Source organism: Xyrauchen texanus, chromosome 35, assembly GCF_025860055.1.
Source record: "Xyrauchen texanus isolate HMW12.3.18 chromosome 35, RBS_HiC_50CHRs, whole genome shotgun sequence".
NCBI lineage: Eukaryota > Metazoa > Chordata > Actinopteri > Cypriniformes > Catostomidae > Xyrauchen > Xyrauchen texanus.
The window spans coordinates 19,785,192-19,805,615 of NC_068310.1; the positions used below are offsets into that span (position 1 = coordinate 19,785,192).

The following is a 20,424-nucleotide window of genomic DNA, read 5'->3' on the forward strand; positions in this document are numbered from 1 at the left end:
CCATTATTATTTCAAAACATTACCGCAGTGTTCTGACATAACATACACAAGACTAGACTTTTTTTGTTTATCTCTGACGACACTTCCTATTATTTGGCGTCTGATGATTAACCTCATTTCCGCTCTGAGATTCTAATAGAGGATCACAAGATGGCGTCGAGTGGAGGAGATGGAGAACCTGAGTGGACCGCAGCCGTACGGCCACTTTTATCAGCGTCCTACACGGCTTTCGAAACGAAGGAGCTACCTCAGCTTATAGGATCCATCGTAAACAGGTCAGACGAGGGTTGTTTGTTGAGATGCCCCGCGCAGGGGTGAAATAACGTGTTGAGTGACTCTGCATTAGCTGTGATGCTAGGGCAGCACTGAGGCTATGGCTAAAAATCTAGTGAGCTGTGTACCTTGACAGCATGTTTGCACATCATTTGCACGCTTGCCATGATGTCTAAATCGGCTCTCTAAAAATGCTTTATATGGCCAATAAATGCGTTTGAACTTGCCAAAAATGTTTATGCTATCCCTAAATGTGGTCTAGTTAGGCAGCTCACTAGGGATTGAGAGACAACCAGAGTGTTACTGTGCATTTACAGGACAAGATACATCAGATTCTGCTTCATCATCAGGCCAGATAACCATTTTATTCCGTGCATATTAACAGCCCGGTTGACGGTTTTAACAACACCTCTGACTTTAAATTGATGTACATGATCTCATGACACCCAGTCTTTAATAAAGTGATTATATATTAGTGTTGTAAGTCTTTAAATTGACACCGAAGAAGCTTGTTGTTAGCCTCCCTCGATGAACCCAATCCAAAGCTTGTTAGCCTGCTAACGTCTGTTAACTACTGTCAAGAGCACATAAGCGTCCAGACAATCTATCAGCAAGATACATCTTCCTCTGTCAGTCATATTAGTCCTCATTACTGACTGTTTGGATCATAGTCTGGTTTATTTATGCCGGTGAGGGAGATGTGTCATTTAGCTAGCAAGCTAAGACTTAGCAGCTAGTGCTAGTTTTGTTGATGGTTTGCTAATTGTCATTTAGCCTCTTTTATTTATTAAAGCAAGCGTTCCAATCCCGTATTAGTTTCTTGTTGGGTCCGTTGTATAGTTTGACTGTGTTAGCATGTCTGTCTGGTGTATACGTGCACTGCCATCAAGTTTCGTTTTTGCTGAAACCGATAACAAACACATTACCGACACTGTCATTTACTGCGGTGACCAACTGTCTGCCTACGATTTCTATAGCCAAACAGCCGTCTCAGGTAAAATACTTAATTGAGCACATTTTGTATGTCTGATATAATATATGTAATAGTCTTGTTTGTTGTTGGCCTCATTGAACTAACTGAGTCTACTCAGCAACTTATGAAAAAAAAAAGAACAGCCAACCTCGATTACACGTCTGCTGCTAGTCTTTAATTATCATTTGAAGAATGATTCATTTAGGTTTAGCTAATCTATTTTCATATCCAAACCACTGTAAATTGTGATGCTTTGCCATACTGTATATTTGTCTACTTGAGTTGATAGACTTAAGTTTATTTTTTACACAAAACATATGTGTTGTTTCCTGACTGGGTGATTGAATTGACTTTTCTTAACCTTCCAAAGTACCTTAAAGGGTTAGTTCACCCAAAAATGAAATTCTCTCATCATTTACTCACCCTCATCCCAAATGTGGATGAATATCTTTCATCAGCAGAAGAAAGATTTATATCATTTTTATTTGCGTGATTTGAGGTAAAGAAGAACAATTTATGAGACTTATCAGACTTTACAGCTGATTTGAAATATGTTCTTTGATTGAAATCTTGACAAACCATTTTGGAGATTTCAGTCTTTTCCAATTCAAGTAAATAAGAGCTGTATTTTTTTGCTGCTTGTTTACATAGAAAATAGCTGCCCAGCCTATCCATGAACTGACTTGCCTTGGAAGGGACTTTGGTGCTCTTCTCTCCTAAGACTTCTTTTGTTTTTGGCGATTTACAGTTTATGTGCATATTGCCACCTACCGTGCAGCCAGTAAAAAATAACTTAAAATTGATCAATTTCTCACCCACACCTTTCATATCGCTTCTGAAGATATGTTAAACCACTGGAGTCATATGGATGCTGCTTCAAAATTTTGGTACCCATTAACTTGTATTGAATGGACCTACAGAGCATAAATATTCTTCTAAAAGTCTTCGTTTGTGTTCAGCTGAAGAAAGAAAGACATCTGGGATAACCTGAAGATGAGTAAATGATGAGAGAATTTTCGTTTTGGGTGAACTATCCTTTTCCATTAAACAAATTGATAATTATTCAATATGTGAAGCAGTGTTTGTATTTTGTTGTAGCTACACACAAACTGCACACTTTTTGATATGCTTTCAATTAAATATTCAGCCTGTCATATAAGGTCATTATGTACTATTCTGTGTGTACAGATTTGTCTTTATCTTATTCCCTTGGGAAGTTTAGGAGCTTTTGAATTGTATGTAGTTTTCAACTTCTAATGCTGCCAGAATTGTACGTGCTGCTCACCACCAGACAGTTTCATATGAATACTCAAAATGTAGATTATGAATTTTGTCTTGCTGAGGACTCTGCTGTTGGGAGTGTTTAACTGTTGCCTTTTTTGTTTTTATATATAGTGAATCTGAGATTCTTCATCATGACAAACAGTATGAGCCATTCTACTCCTCTTTTGTGGCACTATCTGCACATTACATCACCACAGTTTGCGGACAAAGTATGTAAAGTTTAAGAGTTTTATTTGAAAAAAATATATAATTTTCTCATGATTACCAAAGTGTTTAATTTTTTTACCTTTTAATTTTGTGTAATTTTCTGTCCCCCTGTAGTCCCCAGAAATCTGTTGCTGTCGGTTGCTGCAGCCTGTAAAGTACTGATTGAATTCTCATTGCTGCGTCTTGAGAACCCTGATGAAGCATGTGCAGTCTCACAGGTCAGACATTGTATAAGGCATCCTGTCTTTTTTATTAAGCGTAAACGCTTCTTGTATGCTTACTTCCCATTCTGTGTCCGCTCCACAGAAGCACCTGATCCTCTTAATAAAAGGCCTTTGTACCGGCTGCAGCAGATTGGACCGGACGGAGATCATCACCTTCACAGCGATGATGAAGTCTGCCAAACTTCCCCAAACTGTCAAGACCCTTTCTGATGGTGAGGGTTAATTGCTTCAGAATGTCCCAGCTCTGTGTTACAGTTACCCTGTAAATCAACTCGGGCTTATGTAGTGAAGACTTGAGATTTTGGGTGGTGCTGAGGTACAATGGCTTGAAGTCTTGCCTGGTGTTTTGACTAGATTTGTAGATTAAATTTATTAGATTTTTTTTCCCCTTGTGATTAGAGATTGACTTAGTGGGACATGATGGGGAAATGGTGCAAAAGTGATTGGTGCATTTTTAATTCTGAGGCTTTTGCTTGTAATTTCAATGCAGCTGTTGGGAAGTAGACAACTTCAGCTGGTGAAGTTGATTCAAGGCTTTTCACGTTTGCCTTGCAGTTGCTTGAACTTAAAGGGACGCAGCGTCTTTTTGCATTTTATATTAATGTCATATAATGCTGATGCAGCACGGGCTTCTTCTAATAGATATAGTTGCCTACTATATCTATTAGTGGTGTAAATTGCCAGTTTTATCACAATACGATCTTATATCGATTCTCTTAGCCAGCGAGCCAATGTTTGCCGACTATCATAAAGTCGGCTGCGAATTAGATTTAAGGGCCTCCGATAGATTTGAAACTATATTATGTTCATATTTTTATAATAATATAAAAAATAAAGTCACACACGTTATCATCGATGTTCATCAATTTGCAAACAGCCGGATTCGATAAAAGAAGTTACTTACTGCAGTCAATCATATCATAAATCATGTTAAACCTTGGGTTTATCCTGATCCACCGATCCTGATAGGAATTTAAAGAAGCCCAAACAGACTACAATCTTTTGGAAACGGGGTGTTTCAACCCCACAAACGATATCAGCAAAGTGGCCATAGACAGCAGTTCTTTTCTGTGCTTTCAATATAACCCGGTAGTGCTGGAGCATAGCTATATGTTATTCATGTTTTTTTTTCTTGGCTGCTACTGCTCTTGAGTGCAAGGTTGCTGCATCGCCTGGCTTTTGCTTCACGCTTAGAAATACTTAGGGACGTGGCCGACTTAAGTGTCAAAATAACAGTACATTAAAAAAAAAATACACATCGATTTTTTGCATGTTGCATCGATACAGCACGTTGTTGGTTATTTGATCAATACATTGATGTGTATATATGTCGATGTATCCAGATTTATGTATGTATGTATGTTGTACTTGAAAGTTAAGTGTTATAATCTTAATTCCTTCTGTGTCTGTTATTCTGCTCATTTCACTGTTGTGTTGAATTATAGGCTCTCGTGTGAGTTTTACTATTTAGATCAATTAGTCTTGAAGGGTCTATTATTTTGATATTTTTAGTAATTGAATTCCTTTGCATTTAGAAAAAACATTCATGACTAATTTGCATTATTATATCAATGTCCTCATGGCACATTCTGGCAAGTGACAAGTACACTCAATGCAGTAATTGTTCAGACCAGATCATGGTGTATTAACCTTTTTTTCTCATGTAATTGCAAGGCTGGCAGAAAAGAAGCTTTGTTCTCTTTCTCTGTCTCCTTTTTCAAGATTGGTGCTCTCAAAGACTCTGTTTGCTGATATTCCACATTTTTATCCTTTGCTCTTATTTTCCAGTAGAGGACCAGAAGGAGCTGCCCTCCCCTGTTAACCCTGAACTCCGATATAAAGAAGTCCAAATGAACTTTTTCAATCAGTTGACCTCCGTGTTTAACCCTGAAATAACCGTTTTGGCCTCTCCTTCCACTCACATGCAGGTCAGTGAATGGGACACGGTGTCAATGATCAAGGATTAGCCTTCCATTTGAGTTTACATCAACTAGTAAAAGTGATTAATCGGCCAATAATTTGCCATTTTGAGATTATCTGCATTTGCCTATAACTATCCTTTAAATAGAAGTGCCAGTTGATAATGCACATTTTTTGTTTTCATGTTTTTTTGGTGAATTTAATTTCAGTAATTTTGTGTTATTTTTATTTATTATATATATATATATATATATATATATATATATATATATATATATATATATATATATATTTTTTTTTTCAACATTTTTGGAAATGTTCATAAAAATTTTTTTAGGTAAATATCTGCAGTATTTTTTATTTTATTTCTGGCCATAGGCCAACTTATTGACTAGTATCAGCTATGAAAATCCCCACATTGGTTGACCATTTTTGACCACTTTTTAGCGATTTTCAAAAAACTCAAGTTGTGAGAAAACAATCATGTCCTGCATTATACAGGGCGAGAATGAGTGTGATGACCAGACAATGACAGATAAGGCAACGCAGGCCAAAATGAAGAATGCCTTCATCTCTCAAAATGTGTCCAGTTTACAAGAATTAGGTGAGTTGGTCTTATGTCAGCCTGTACATGCCACTAAACTTGATCTACAACATAAGCCTTCACTGTTATCTCATGTACAGGGGGCTCAGAGAAGTTGCTGCGTGTGTGCCTCAACCTTCCCTACTTCCTACGCTATATCAACCGCTTCCAGGATGCGGTATCCGCCAACTCTTTCTTCATCATGCCGGCCACTGTGGCAGATGCCACAGCTGTGCGAAATGGGTAATCCAAAGACACTTTTAGTCAGCTCACTGCGGTTGAGGATTGAATTGAATCTGTAGATTTAAATGCTGCAGGATTGAGTGTGCTGACCTTCCCTCCCATTTTCAGTTTTCACTCCCTGGTGATTGATGTGACCATGGCCTTGGACACACTTTCCTTGCCTGTACTGGAGCCTTTGACCCCTGGGAGACTACTTGATGTCACTGTATTAGCACTAAGCTGCCTCTATGCAGGTGGGTTCACTGAAATGTTTTTTTTTATTTTTTTTATAGAGTATAGATGTATGCAAAGAGCTTCAGGTATGTTTTTTTTTATTTTTTTTATAGAGTATAGATGTATGCAAAGAGCTTCAGGTATGTTTTTTTTCTCAGGGGTGAGTGTAGCGACTTGCATGGCCATACTGCAGGTGGGCAGCGGCTTGCAGCTTCGTACGGCCTCCACTGGCTCCAAGGAGGAAGACTATGAAAACGATGCAGCTACCATTGTGCAGAAATGCGTGGGTGCAATATTTTGTTTTTTCATTATTTATGTTTGCTAGTAGTGTCAGGGGGAGAGGCCATGTCATTTTATTTGTTACTCACCCTATGTGTTTTGCTCTCTTAAAAAGCTGGAAATCTATGACATGATTGGACAAGCCATCAGTAACTCTCGAAGAGCTGGAGGGGAGGTAGATGAACAGTACACCATACCCTTACTATGGAGTCTCTGAAATCATTGAATCTTCCACATCTGACATTGTGCTTTGTTTCAACAGCATTATCAGAACTTCCAGCTCTTAGGTGCCTGGTGCCTGTTGAACAGCCTGTATCTGATACTGAACCTAAGCCCTACAGCCCTGGCTGATAAGGGAAAGGAGAAAGATCCCCTGGCAGCGCTACGTGTCAGAGACATTGCCACCCGAACCAAGGATGGAGCAGGATCTCCTAAACTTGGCCCAGGGAAAGGGTAAGTCCTTCTAGAGTTGATTGTCTAAAACCGGGGTCTTAAACATGACATGCGCTAATTATTGTTTGATTTAAAAAAAAAAAATGTGCATAAATGAAAATATGCATTAAACAAATATATTTTTGGTTTTAAATCAGAATGTCCCACTCAAAACTCTAATCTATTATATATAATTTATTGTATCTTGTGAATAATAATAAAATTATATTATTTATAATTAAGTTAATAATGAAAATGTCATTTATTATATATAAATATATTATATATAAAAAATATCTATTATTATACCTCATTGGTAATCCCTATATATAAATCACCTATAACATATACACTCACCTAAAGGATTATAAGGAACACCATACTAATACTGTGTTTGACCCCCTTTCGCCTTCAGAACCGCCTTAATTCTACGTGGCATTGATTCAACAAGGTGCTGAAAGCATTCTTTAGAAATGTTGGCCCATATTGATAGAATAGCATCTTGCATTTAATGGAGATTTGTGGGATGCACATCCAGGGCACGAAGCTCCCGTTCCACCACATCCCAAAGATGCTCTATTGGGTTGAGATCTGGTGACTGTGGGGGCCATTTTAGTACAGTGAACTCATTGTCATGTTCAAGAAACCAATTTGAAATGATTTGAGCTTTGTGACATGGTGCATTATCCTGCTGAAGTAGCCATCAGAGGATGGGTACATGGTGGCCATAAAGGGATGGACATGGTCAGAAACAATGCTCAGGTAGACCGTGGCATTTAAACGATGCCCAATTGGCACTAAGGGGCCTAAAGTGTGCCAAGAAAACATCCCCCACACAATTACACCACTACCACCAGCCTGCACAGTGGTAACAAGGCATGATGGATCCATGTTCTCATTCTGTTTACGCCAAATTCTGACTCTACCATCTGAATGTCTCAACAGAAATCGAGACTCATCAGACCATGCTTTGCTGCATACCTCGGTTGTAACGAGTGGTTATTTCAGGCAAAGTTGCTCTTCTATCAGCTTGAATCAGTCGGCCCATTCTCCTCTGACCTCTAGCATCAACAAGGCATTTTCGCCCACAGAACTGCCGCATACTGGATGTTTTTCCCTTTTCACACCATTCTTTGTAAACCCTAGAAATGGTTGTGCGTGAAAATCCCAGTAACTGAGCAGATTGTGAATACTCAGACCGGCCCGTCTGGCACCAACAACCATGCCACGCTCCAAATTGCTTAAATCACCTTTCTTTCCCATTCTGACATTCAGTTTGGAGTTCAGGAGATTGTCTTGACCAGGACCACACCCCTAAATGCATTGAAGCAACTGCCATGTGATTGGTTGATTAGATAATTGCATTAATGAGAAATTGAACAGGTGTTCATAATAATCCTTTAGGTGAGTGTATATATGTATGAGAGAGAGATCTTTGTAGTAGTAGTAGTATTTTTATTTTATATGTATTATAATTAAACAAACCGATTTACAATATTTAAAAAATATTGATACAATGTAGTGTTTAAATTGCAAATGACATTTTGCTAAACATTTTTGTGTGTGGTGCCATATTAATATATTTACATATTATATAATATGTAAATATATTAATATGGCACTTCATGCTTGGCTTAAAATTCAACACGGTTTTATACAATTGAAATAGGGAGTCCTGCTCTGTCTCACTTTTGACCAGGGGATCCTTGGCCTGAAAACTGTTGAAGACTTCTGGTCCAAATAACACATTTAATTCTGTGAGATAACTATTTTTTTCCATCAGGCACCAAGGTTTTGGGGTTCTGTCAGTCATACTGGCCAATCACTCAATCAAGCTGCTTACATCACTGTTTCAGGACTTACAAGTGGAGGCTCAACACAGGGTAAGAGCAAACTCAACGCCCTAGTTTTGAACTACATGACGATTTTACAATGCAAATACGAGTGGAGTTGTTTTCTCTCCTCCAGGGCTGGGCTAGTGATGGGCCTCCAGCAGAGCTAAACATCATGGCCCAGAGCACATCCATCCAGAGAGTGCAGAGGCTCATAGACTCTGTTCCTCTCACCAACCTGCTTTTCACGCTGCTCTCCACCTCTTATAAAAAGGTATGTGATCACATGTCTTCATCATGTTTGCTATGAGGAAGTGGCCTGCAGTGGTTCATGAATGTGGTATCTCTGGTTCTGCCTCATCTAGGCATGTGTGCTACAGCGGCAGAGGAAGGGTTCAGTCAGCAGTGATGCCAGTGCCTCCACTGACTCCAACACATATTATGAAGATGACTTCAGCAGCACGGAGGAGGACAGCAGTCAAGGTAACGAGCACTGTAGACGTCTAGTTATTTAACCTCAGTAATGAAGGCCACAGTGAGTTCAGAAATGAAAACTGATCTTGCAAATAAAAATGGCAGAAAGACTAAACTGAATAGTTTGTGTACAGAGAAGATGCTTCTACCAGTAAAATTACCCATTTTGCCAGTTAGAGTAATATGTAACCCCCCCATTACAGTAGGCTATGGCAATTGTGCTTAATTAGCATCTCACAATAAAATAAATATTTTATTTAAAATATAAAATTAGGCTTCATTTTCTTTGAGCTAAATATTTATTTATTTATTTATTTTGGGGGTAAATTAATTATAACCAGGAAGTTTCATGCCATTTTTGGCGAGATTAACTAAAAATTAAATTTTATTTAATTTATTATGGTACATGTTACTATGCAGCTGGGTTCAGGGGTTTCTTGTGCTTTACTGAGCTAGTCTCAGGGCTGAAGGCATTCAGGGACTTTGTCATGCAGTTCCTGAGGACTGCATGCCATAGTATAAGGACAGCAGTCAGGCCTCTCCAGAGCTCAGAGACAGGTTAGTTTATTTCCGCTACGGAACACTGTGGCAAGCTAAGCATGCTCTGCTTACTGCGCCGATCTGGCAGCCTTCACAGCTAGTGACAGTGTTCATTATTTCAGCAGAGAGAAGACAGGAGAGGACAAGAGCAGCTTGTTTCTCAGGTCAGCAGAACTCTGTATTAGGTCAGACTCGTAGTGTCTTCTATGCTTCTCTTTATTGTGATGTTAAAAATTAAGGATATTTATTTCCATGGCTAAATGAAAAAGAATCTCCATCTGCATACAGTACAATGACTTAATTGTGGCACTGAATGTGACTCTTGGCGTGTTTTTAGATGATGACAGTGAGCCCATTCTGGGGCTGTGGTTTGAGGAGACCATTTCTCCCAGTAAAGAGAAGGTGGCACCTCCACCACCCCCTCCTCCTCCACCTCTGGAAACATCCCCAAGACTCAAAAGCCCCAGCAAGCTGAACACGGCAGAAAATGGCAACATTCTAGCTAGTCGCAAGGACCCAGAGTTGGTAAGGCAATACTGAAAGTGCAAGGCATATAAACACTTTTTCTATTTTTTTTATAGGTTCACATTTCTGTTACACACACTTCCTACATGGCAAACTAAAACAACATTAGTGTTTATGCAATAGTTAAAAATCTTGGATGGATATGAAATGAGTAAAAAATTAACCTAAAGTAATATCCCATGTTCAATTCAATTTATGCTCAATCGACCACTTTTTTTTGACTTGCCCCTCCTTTTCTTTAAAAAAGAAAAAAATCTGGTTACAGTGAGGCACTTACAATGGAAGTGAATGGGGCCAATTTGTGAACATTAAAATACTCAGCGTTTCAAAAGTATAGCTAGAAGACATAAACAATATGCATGTAAACATGATTTTAGTGTGATAAAATCACTTGCATTACATGATGTAATGTCATTTTTTTTGTCATTTTAAGGCTTTTTGACAATATAAACAACTTTACAGCTCAAATAATACATGCGTTTTAATAGAAGAATTAATGCATGCTTTTATAAAATTATAAGCGTCACATTTTTGTGTTTAAACCCTCCAAAGATTTGCCCCCATTCTCTTCCATTGTAAGTGCCTCACTGTAATCCAGATTTTAGCTTTTTTTAAAAGAGACAAGTCAAAATACATTTTTGTGGTATTTAACAGTATGCCATAAATGCTGTCGATTGAGTTTAACTTGTATTGAACCCAGAATATTCCTTTAAAAATGTGTCAAACATTGGCATGCAACTCATGCATCTTATTCCAAGTCTTCTGAACGTATAGGAGTCATTTTTCAGTGGAAATCCAGATGTCCGTTGCGCATTCACGACTGTGTGAGAGAAGCTTATTCAGTGTGTTCACTCTAGGACTTGGATTGTTTAGCGCTATAAATGACGCAAGTTCTAGCATGAACATGCATGCCACTGTGAACAAGCTTCTCTTATGCACTCATGAACATATGCCTTCAGAAGACTTGGAATATGATGCATGTGTCACATGGACTACTTTCATGATACGTTTAGAGCATGAATGAAATACTCAAAAGCAGTGCACGAAACACAGTTTTCTTATTTAAAAAATAAAAATTACATTTTTTTTTCCCCAGTTCTTGAGTCTGGCATCAAGCATTCTGAACTTCATCACAAACTCCATGTTGAAGTCCAGAAACAACTTCATCCGCAACTACCTGAGTGTGTCCCTCACTGAGCAGCACATGGCCACCCTCGCCAGCATAATCAAAGATGTGGACAAAGATGCGAAAGGTCAGAACAGAACATATCATCTTGGTACTCATGATTAGCTCTGTCGTACAGTGTGGCTTTATCCCTCTGGAGTCAATTATACAGTATGATTAAACATATTAATGTTTCTTTCTCCAGTTTCCTCTGATGAAGATTTTGCTTCAGCCCTGTATCACTTTAATCATTCTCTAGTAACATCAGACCTGCCCTCTCCAGCCCTACAGGTAAACAATTAAATGTCTTAATGTGCTTAACTCATTAACCTATAAACAGCTCATTGAATCTCAATTTCGTAATGCAATAAGCTGCAGAAATCTGGAATCTGATGATTTGCATTCTGAAACTTTTGTTTAGAACACTCTTCTGCAGCAGCTGGGTGTTGCCCCCTTCTCAGAGGGTCCATGGCCCATGTACATCCATCCACAGTCCCTCTCAGTGCTCTCCAGGTTATTGCTCATCTGGCAACATAAAGCTAGCCAGCAAGGGGAGCATGACGTGTCTGAATGCATGAAGGTCTGGGAGAGGTAATTAGCCCCGAAAGTACATGACTTGTATACTTCCATTTTTGCTTCATAGGCTCTCCGTTCCAGAAGCTTTCTTTTGTGTGGCAATAACCTGAGCCTGATATTGCAACACTTTGTAGCAGACAGGGAAAATTATTAGACCAATTCACACTCTTCAGAGGTCACTTTACATTCTCCGCTGTAATATAAATAATTATTTGCACTTCACATCCACTATAATACAAAGAATTATTTGAAAGTTGCTTGCAAAAATTAAGTCAGAATACACTGCATTTACAGCAGTAAACATTTATCAGAGCAGGCTAACTGTTAATAAGCCCAACCCTGATTCCTTAGTCTTTACCGGATACTGAGTGAAGCTTTCATTATTACTTTTAACTGAAATGAGGTTTAGCAGTGACAAGGTGCGAATATGTTGACTTCTAAGCACTTGCTTCTAGTCTAGTAAGTAATCACTTTGAACATGTTTGTATTAGGTTTGTAGGAACACTAAAACAGAACACGCTGCAGAGAACCATGCCTAGCGAGGAGGACCTGAATGTTGAACACCTCCAGCTACTTCTGCTCATCTTCCACAACTTCTCAGAGAAAGGCCGCCGCAACGTCCTGACCCTCTGCATGCAGGCCATCTCTGAGGTCGCAGCCCACACGGATTCCCAGCTTCAGGCTGTACCCCTCAACCTAGCCCGCATCCTGCTTGTGTTCGACTACCTGCTGCACCAATACTCAAAAGCTCCCATGTACTTGTTCGAGCAGGTAAGGAAATAGCTTTTCGTTCAGATAAATAGATTCATACAGAAGAGGAGTAGCTTTTCTTTTCAAGAGACCTTGCTCTGTGTGGCTAGCTAGTTGCCATTGTTCTCGAGTTAGGTATGAAATAGGACTTGAAATTGAAAATAAATATATATATTTTCCTTCAATGTTTTTAAAAATTGAGAACATTTTATGTTATTATTTGTTATTGTAGCTTCCCACCATACTGCAGAAATGTACTGTTAAATTTGCTGAAAAGGGAGCAAATAATGTGGTAACAGGGTTGAGCACAAATTTGATGAATATACATTTTTGATCATTAAAATTTATTTTAATTTAAAATAAAATTATGTTGAGATTAAAATATTAAACCTTTGATTTAATAATAAAAAACAACAAGGTGAATATTAGCAATTGATGTTCAGTCTGTTTAAAACTAGTGATTTGTAATTCATATATTTTAGTTATCACATCAAAAAACATGGGATTTTTGCCTTTTAATGCTTTAATTGCCAAAGTTTAGCCAGTTTCGGACTTTGATCCACTTCTTCTTTTCATACTCAGGTCCAGTACAATCTCCTGACTCCACTTACATCCGGGGCAAGTTCGGGACAGGATGGGGGAAAGAGAGGTGCTGTTCCACTTTATTATGGTTTCAAGGAGGTCGAGGAGAACTGGGCCAAACACTGCTCGGCAGGTAGGAGTAAGTTAAACCTCATATTTCTCTGCATTCTGCTCTTGATAATCTGCAATAAATGTATTAGAGTACTCGATTTATTAAACAGTTTAAAGTGAATCCTAATCCAATACAAGCTTTCAAAGTTTCAATCCTTATTGATAGCCTGTCTTGCTTTTATTTAGATTCTACTGTACAACCAAAATTCTACTGCGTTCTGTCCCCTGAAGCATCAGAGGATGACAGGAGTCGACTTGATGCCAAGGTGAAGATACACATCACTAAACAAAAATGAGAGCTTCTGTGCCTGCTTGAGGAAAGTTAGTGTGATCTTTATTAACTTTGCTTACAGGCCTTCCAAGTGCTGTTCAATGGTGTAGTGAAGTATGATGACTTGTACTCCTCCCTGATCTCCTTGCTGAACGCGGGCTCCTGCTTTGACACAGCGAGAAGGCAGGAGAACAAGCCCATCACCCCCATAGTGAGTTACACTAATTTGGCTTTTTAGTTTTTATTATTATTTTTTTTTAAATCATCTGTATTGAAAAGATTTCACTTGATCTGACTGGTTGACCTTTTGCTGTTGATCTCTGTTACAGGAAGCATGTTCCTTGCAGTACTACTTCCTGGTGCTGTGGAAGATCCTGGGTGTTCTGCCACCATCTAAAGCCTTCATTGAGCAGCTGAAGAGTGGCAACAGTGACCCCAGTGAGAGCGACATTTTACACACCCTGAGGTGGTCATCAAGGTTGCGAGTCAGCTCTTATGTCAACTGGATCAAGGTTGGTTTTTGTTAACCTAGACTTTTTTTGTGAACTAAAATGACTAATGCCTTGATTTTTAAAGGTCCCTTTAATTCATCTCTGTAACTCTCCCTAACCAGGAACACTTGGTGAAGCAGGGAATGAAAGCTGAACCTGCCACATCTCTGATTGAAGTGGCCTCTGCCAAATGTAGTGCAGTGAAATATGATGTGGAGCTTGCAGAGGAATACATCGCCAGACAGGTACACAATCACTGGTAAAGCTTTGTCTGCAGTACTCCTGATAGAGCATACCTAATGACTTCGTAAATATATCCTCCATAGATTTCATCATTCTGCTGTGTGGACCCTACCAGTATCCTGCCTCTTCACCAAGTCCCCTCTCTACATACCATCTACACGTTGGATGCTGTTATTTCTAAGGTGCAGGTGTCTTTAGATGAGCATTTCTCCAAAGTAGCTTCTGATACAGACCCACACAAATCCTCTGAGATCACCAAAAACCTGCTGCCAGCTACGCTGCAACTTATTGATGTCTACACAGCCTTCACCAGGTTTGTTGCAGATTAAAATCCTCAACATCACAAAACCTGGTGCTTGAATGAAACTGGTGTTTAAATATATTGATCATGTGTTTGCTTAGGTCATACCTGCTGATGAGTCTGCCTGAGGAAGGAGAAAACAAGCCCACTGAAGCTAAACTGCATGGCTATGCTGCTGTGTTGTCCATCGGATCCACACGATGCAAAGCCAATTTGCTTGGTAAGAACTGTGCTCCACCGTGATGAATGATATATACACATTATGACATTTGAAAAACTTAACATGTTACTTTCTGACATGAATACAAATCTAGTTCATTGTTTTGCTGTATATTGTACAAGCAGGTGTTGCTTTATCTCTGGGATTGTTCTTTTTTCAGGTCAGAATGTGATGCAGAATCTGCCATCGGCCGTTCAGACACTGTGTGAAACATGGAACAACATTCACACTAACGAGTTCCCTAACATTGGCTCATGGGTGAGCTTGCTTGTCCTTCAGCTATTGGTTTAAACTTAATCTCTCAGTACTTCACAGTGCACTGAGCTGTACACTTTCTCTCTCCACAGCGGAATGCTTTCGCAAACGACACCATCCCATCAGAAAGTTACATCAGCGCTATTCAAGCTGCCCACTTGGGGACCCTCAGCAACCAATCATTGACCTTAGCATCCTCTCTCAAACACATTCTGCTCTCATTGGTGCGCCTTACTGGAGACCTCATTGTGTAAGACCACAGTTGATACTGAAGTATTGTTAAAGGAATATTTTGGGTTCAATACAAGTTAAGCACAATCGGAACTCAAATAGAAGTGAATGGCAGAAATGTGAAGCTTGTAATTTTATAAAAAAGCCCTTACATTCATCTTGTGTTAACTTGTGTGTTATTTGAGCTGTAAAGTTGTTTACATTTTAAATTTTTACCGTCATTTTAAGGTTTTAGGGTTTTTTGACATTACATCGTCATGGTAAAATTGACTATAAATTTAGACAGAAAGGGTTAGTTAGGTGATTTTTATCAAACTAATCATGTTTACACACACATTGTTTGTCTTGTGGTTATACTTTTGAAAAAGTTAGTATTTTAATGTTCAAATATTGAAAAAGTAAATGCCTCACTGTAACCTTGATTTTCTTTTTTTAAAGAAAAGGATAGGCAAGTTCAAATAAATTTTTGTGGTAATCAATGTTATACCACAAATGCTGTCAATTGAACCTGGAATATTGCTTTAACTGACAGATTCAATATTTTACAAATAAATAGGAAATGATAAAGATTGATTATGTTTGGCTGTAGCACACAGGAGCTGATCAGTCCTCAGGTGATTCGCACGTTGTTGCCCCTCCTGTTGGAGAGCAGCACAGAGAGCGTGGCAGAGATCTCTAGCACCTCTCTGGAGAGGATCCTGGGCCCTGCGGAGTCAGATGCTTTCCTGGCACTTGTCTATGAGCGCCTCATTACCGGCTGCTACAACATCATCGCCAACCACTCTGACCCCAACAGGTGAAACCTCTGACATTACAAAAGAAATCTTGTCATTATTAGTGATGCTCCTAAGGCATCAGGGGAGGGGACCTGTGGGCCTTTAAATGTACTTTTAAATATTTCAGGGCATATAAAGTTTTAAATAACTTAAAATGCAAGAAGACTTGTATATAATTTGCTGAGGTCTTAAATTTTGGGGCATGAACAGAGTAGATGCTTAAAATAGCAAACGAGTTGTTAGAGCTGTATGGGATGCACCGATTTGAATGATGTGAAGTCATCAAATACCAAACAATGGGGACATTTAAGTTTAACAACAAGTTTCTTATTAGTATACAGTCAACAGTAGATAATCGCAGGCACTGGGGGATTATAATCCTAATGTAAAAGATCATGTCTGATTTGATTTCATCAGTAAATTATTATTATTTAACTGGATAAGTACACTTAAATATGCACTTCCATTAAAATATGTAATTTTTTTTATATTTAATTATCAGAGATGTATATTAAAAAAAATCTTTTAAATGCATGTAATAAGTTACAGCATCTAAGCAGCATAATTCCATATTTATAGTAAGCATAATTATTTGCTTATATTTCCATTTGGTGTCACCATTGCCCAGTTCTGAGCTGATTTTTAGTCCCAGTACATCACTGAATCATTTAGCACCTTTAAGAACAAAACCTTTAGTTTTAAAGGAAATTAACTGTTTTGCATGTTTCTTTATATTAATAATAAAAATCTTTCAATATGAACTTTTCTTGATTCAGGCTTAGTTTAAAGAATCATGAACCGAAGCTTAAGTTCAGTATCGTGAACAGAATCATGAGATGAGTGTATCATTGCACCCCTAATATACATGAAAGAAGGGGGTCTAGGGACCACAAAACCTAGATTGTATTGCATTAAAGAACATGGCTCCTTAGTAACTGCATAGCAATTCTATAAGTGGATTTAAAGCAGAAGAGTGTGTTAGCATTTTAAGGATTATGTCTGTACTCTGAAAGAACCTTTTAATAATATCATCATATGCGATTAGTGGTCTGGATGAATCCATTCTTGAAGAGTGTCTGCAGTACCTGGAGAAACAGTTGGAAAGCAGTCTGGTCCGCAAAGCTATGGAGGAATTCTTTACATCGAGGTACATTCTCGTGTAATACTCGCCTTTCTTTAGACTTCACTAGAAATAATTTTGAATGTTTGCATGAATTTAATACATTTGTATATGTTTTCCCTTGTTTTGTAGTGGAGAACTGGTGCAGATCATGATGGCAACTGCCAATGAGAATCTATCTGCAAAGTTCTGCAACCGTGTTCTGAAATTCTTCACTAAGCTGTTTCAGCTCAGTAAGTAGCCTGGTGTCAGTTCCGAAGGCCTATCATAGAAATTCTTTAAGCAGGTTCCAGGGGGTTCTTGACGAGATTTACATTTTGCTTTGTTAAAGCTGAAGTATGTAACTTCTGTGATATTAGCGCCACCAAATGGAATTGCAAAAATAAACTATGTTTTCAAAACAGATTTCCAAATACGCCCCCTCGCCTACAGTGGTTCAAGCAGTAAGATAGTCCTGCCCCCAATGTACGCCATTGGTTAGGTAACGTTGTTGGGGTGGGTCTAAGTGGTTGCTCAAAACAAACACAGGAATTTGTATAGTGCCACAGAGACAGTGTTTACAGTTCAAGAAAATTTATCTATAAATGGCTTACTTATATTTGTCTCTGCATATTAAACTGGGATATGAGAAAGTATTCTAACACTGAAACAGTTACATACTTCAGCTTGAAATCTATAAAACAAAAACAGTGACTTAAAACATTAGGGGATGTCAATATTAAAATGTCAAATTATGATTAATCTCTGTTTCTTCAGTTCCTTTAAAAAAAATATGTGTGCAAGCTTTATTAATTTTTATAGATTATAACATATACATAGTATATGTGCTTAGACATTGTTTTTCACCCACAATAGCAGTTATTTGTATGTACAAGAGAGTTTGTTTTAAATTACGTAAATTATATTAACGATAATGCTAAATTATAATCGGTATATGTGTTTGTGGTAAATAAAGGTGTACTTGAGCCTTATTGATGAGCCTGTGGGGATACATAAGACAAAAATCATTAAAAACCACTGGTCTGTGAAGCGCGTGCCATCTGATCTCCTCTCTCGCACTTCCCATCTGTGTTCATTCCTCAGCGGAGAAGAGCCCTAATCCCAGCCTTCTGTTCCTGTGCGGCTCATTGGCTCAGCTGGCCTGTGTGGAGCCCACAAGGCTGCAGGCCTGGCTTAGGCGGATGACGGCCTCTCCTCCCAAAGACTCAGACCAGCTGGACACAGTGCAGGAGAACAGGCAGCTCTTGCAACTCCTCACCTCCTACATTGTCCATGATAACAGCCAGGTGGGTGAGGGCGTCTGCACGGTGCTTCTCAGCACCCTCATCCCCATGGCGACAGAGATGCTGGCCAGTGGAGAAGGTGCTGGTTTCCCTGAACTCATGATCATCATGGCCACTCTAGCGAGTGCAGGGCAAGGAGCAGGACATCTACAGCTACACAGAGCCGCCATTGACTGGCTCACAAGATGGTGAGTGACATCTTAAGGCAAATCCAGTAATGCGCTGTTAAATTATAATTTTTTTCAATACCCCAATGCTTCTAGAGCGCAAACGGCTGTGAATGAAGGATTTTTGGTTAATTTCTAAGAAAGAGATTTTTTTGTGAGTGTCAATCTGCTTAAAGTTAGTTTTGTCAACCTTTAGGATTACTAATAAACAGATTACCTCTGTGCTAACAGGAATGTATTAACAGCCATTAAACTAAAATGTATGTTACATGGAGCCTATTCAAAACATTTAAAACATCTATTTTGAGTGAAACAAGACCCTTTCCATTTTTTTTTTTTCTTTCAGTAAAAAATATTTGTATCAGAAGAATGTTGTGGAAAAGGTGACCGCCAATGTCTCCCAAGGCAAGGTAAGTGTTAAGTTTATGCAGACGGTAACTAGGGATGCTGCTATTTATACGGTTTAAATATTAACCACAAAAATGTCACTGTTAATTTAACCACAAGAATTTAGAATCCATGGTTAAAAACATGAAACGCTTTAAGACGTAACAAAATTAATATACATAATTTATAAATATATAATATAAAAGAGTTATTAAGATTTTGTAAACCCTAAGTGTGAAAACTCTTGTGCCTGTGTGGGTACAGGAGCTATTACTAGATTACGGATGGTGGCCGCGTGGTGCTTAGCTAGGTGTCGCGGACTAAACGTGCACTTTCAATTCACATGAAACTGGGGTTACTACACAAACTCCAAAATATATGGGAGGAATTTGATCTACCAGACCACCAAAAAAGTGACTTAAATCAGTTGTTGGAGTATTTAAATGACTTAACTGAAGGCAATGGCTATAAATTATGCAGACAGAAGTCATGGAAAGAAACATCCTACATATGGGACAGGATGCTCCACTAGTCATCCAACAACAAACTAGTAAGTCTAATATTTTTTAGCTGTGGAGATTTTAAAGTGATGAATTAAAAGATGCACATTTTTGTAATGTTTAAGCTTGTTGACGGGACGCGGTGCATTGCATGTAGTTACTATCAGCGAGTAAACTTTGAAAAGTTGCATCTTCATCCCCATTATTTAAAGTATTGCTTCTGTACAAATTAATCGTGTTCAACAATAAATGCCGCTTTTAGTCATTATTGGACTTTAAGTTGCCTGCTGTGAGCAATGTTCCCATTATTATGAATAGTCCACAGGTTTATTTGTAAGGTTTTGTGGATATTATTTTTATAGAGTCTGTTGTAGATTCTTTATGTTGGGGTGTCTGATAGACAACTGATTGCTTTAATAAACTTCTTAAGAAGAAAAAACTGTTGGATGCCTTGAACTAGGCTACATGTTGCTCACCCACAGTAATCTTGCATTTATAGTTGTGGCCAAAAATATTGGCACCCTTGGTAAATATGAGCAAAGAAGGCTGTGAAAAAAAATCTGCATTGTTTATCCTTTTGATCTTTAATAAAAAAACAAAATCACAAAAATCTAACCTTTTTAATTGAAGTCAAACAATTGAAACATGGGAAATATCTCATTAAATCAATATTTTTCCCAAAACACATTGGCCATAATTATTGGCTCACTTTTATTCAATCTTTTTTTGCAACCTCCCTTTGCCAAGATATAAAGCCTAATGAGGTTTGAGAACACCTGGCAAGGGATCTGAGACCATTCCTCCATACAGAATCTCTTCAGATCCTTCAAATTCAGAGGTCCATGTTGGTGGATTTTCTTCAGTTCACCCCACAAATATTCTTTATTGTTCAAGTCAGGGGACTGGGATGGCCATGGCAGAACCTTGATTTTGTCTTCAATGAACCATTTTTTATGTTGATTTTGTAGTTTGTTTTGGATCATTGTCCTGCTG

General features: G+C 38.4%; 1 protein-coding gene across 2 annotated transcripts in view; it reads left to right on the top strand.

Moving 5' to 3' along the window:
- The first annotated feature begins 150 nt into the window (after positions 1-150).
- LOC127628364 (E3 ubiquitin-protein ligase UBR4) overlaps positions 151-20,424 on the top strand; it is a 67,932-nt gene continuing 47,658 nt past the window's right edge. For both annotated transcript variants that reach the window (XM_052105067.1, XM_052105069.1), the window contains exons 1-33: positions 151-275; positions 2,642-2,739; positions 2,852-2,955; positions 3,044-3,173; positions 4,750-4,889; positions 5,383-5,485; positions 5,566-5,707; positions 5,816-5,940; positions 6,079-6,203; positions 6,315-6,374; positions 6,462-6,652; positions 8,415-8,514; positions 8,600-8,737; positions 8,829-8,946; positions 9,815-10,002; positions 11,099-11,255; positions 11,373-11,458; positions 11,589-11,758; positions 12,235-12,514; positions 13,076-13,208; positions 13,373-13,452; positions 13,540-13,668; positions 13,787-13,969; positions 14,071-14,193; positions 14,275-14,504; positions 14,594-14,712; positions 14,873-14,970; positions 15,060-15,217; positions 15,788-15,994; positions 17,020-17,121; positions 17,227-17,327; positions 18,178-18,565; positions 18,891-18,954. In XM_052105067.1, coding sequence (XP_051961027.1) covers positions 151-275; positions 2,642-2,739; positions 2,852-2,955; positions 3,044-3,173; positions 4,750-4,889; positions 5,383-5,485; positions 5,566-5,707; positions 5,816-5,940; positions 6,079-6,203; positions 6,315-6,374; positions 6,462-6,652; positions 8,415-8,514; positions 8,600-8,737; positions 8,829-8,946; positions 9,815-10,002; positions 11,099-11,255; positions 11,373-11,458; positions 11,589-11,758; positions 12,235-12,514; positions 13,076-13,208; positions 13,373-13,452; positions 13,540-13,668; positions 13,787-13,969; positions 14,071-14,193; positions 14,275-14,504; positions 14,594-14,712; positions 14,873-14,970; positions 15,060-15,217; positions 15,788-15,994; positions 17,020-17,121; positions 17,227-17,327; positions 18,178-18,565; positions 18,891-18,954 — 4,695 coding nt within the window. The remainder of the gene's footprint in view (positions 276-2,641; positions 2,740-2,851; positions 2,956-3,043; positions 3,174-4,749; positions 4,890-5,382; positions 5,486-5,565; positions 5,708-5,815; positions 5,941-6,078; positions 6,204-6,314; positions 6,375-6,461; positions 6,653-8,414; positions 8,515-8,599; positions 8,738-8,828; positions 8,947-9,814; positions 10,003-11,098; positions 11,256-11,372; positions 11,459-11,588; positions 11,759-12,234; positions 12,515-13,075; positions 13,209-13,372; positions 13,453-13,539; positions 13,669-13,786; positions 13,970-14,070; positions 14,194-14,274; positions 14,505-14,593; positions 14,713-14,872; positions 14,971-15,059; positions 15,218-15,787; positions 15,995-17,019; positions 17,122-17,226; positions 17,328-18,177; positions 18,566-18,890; positions 18,955-20,424) is intronic.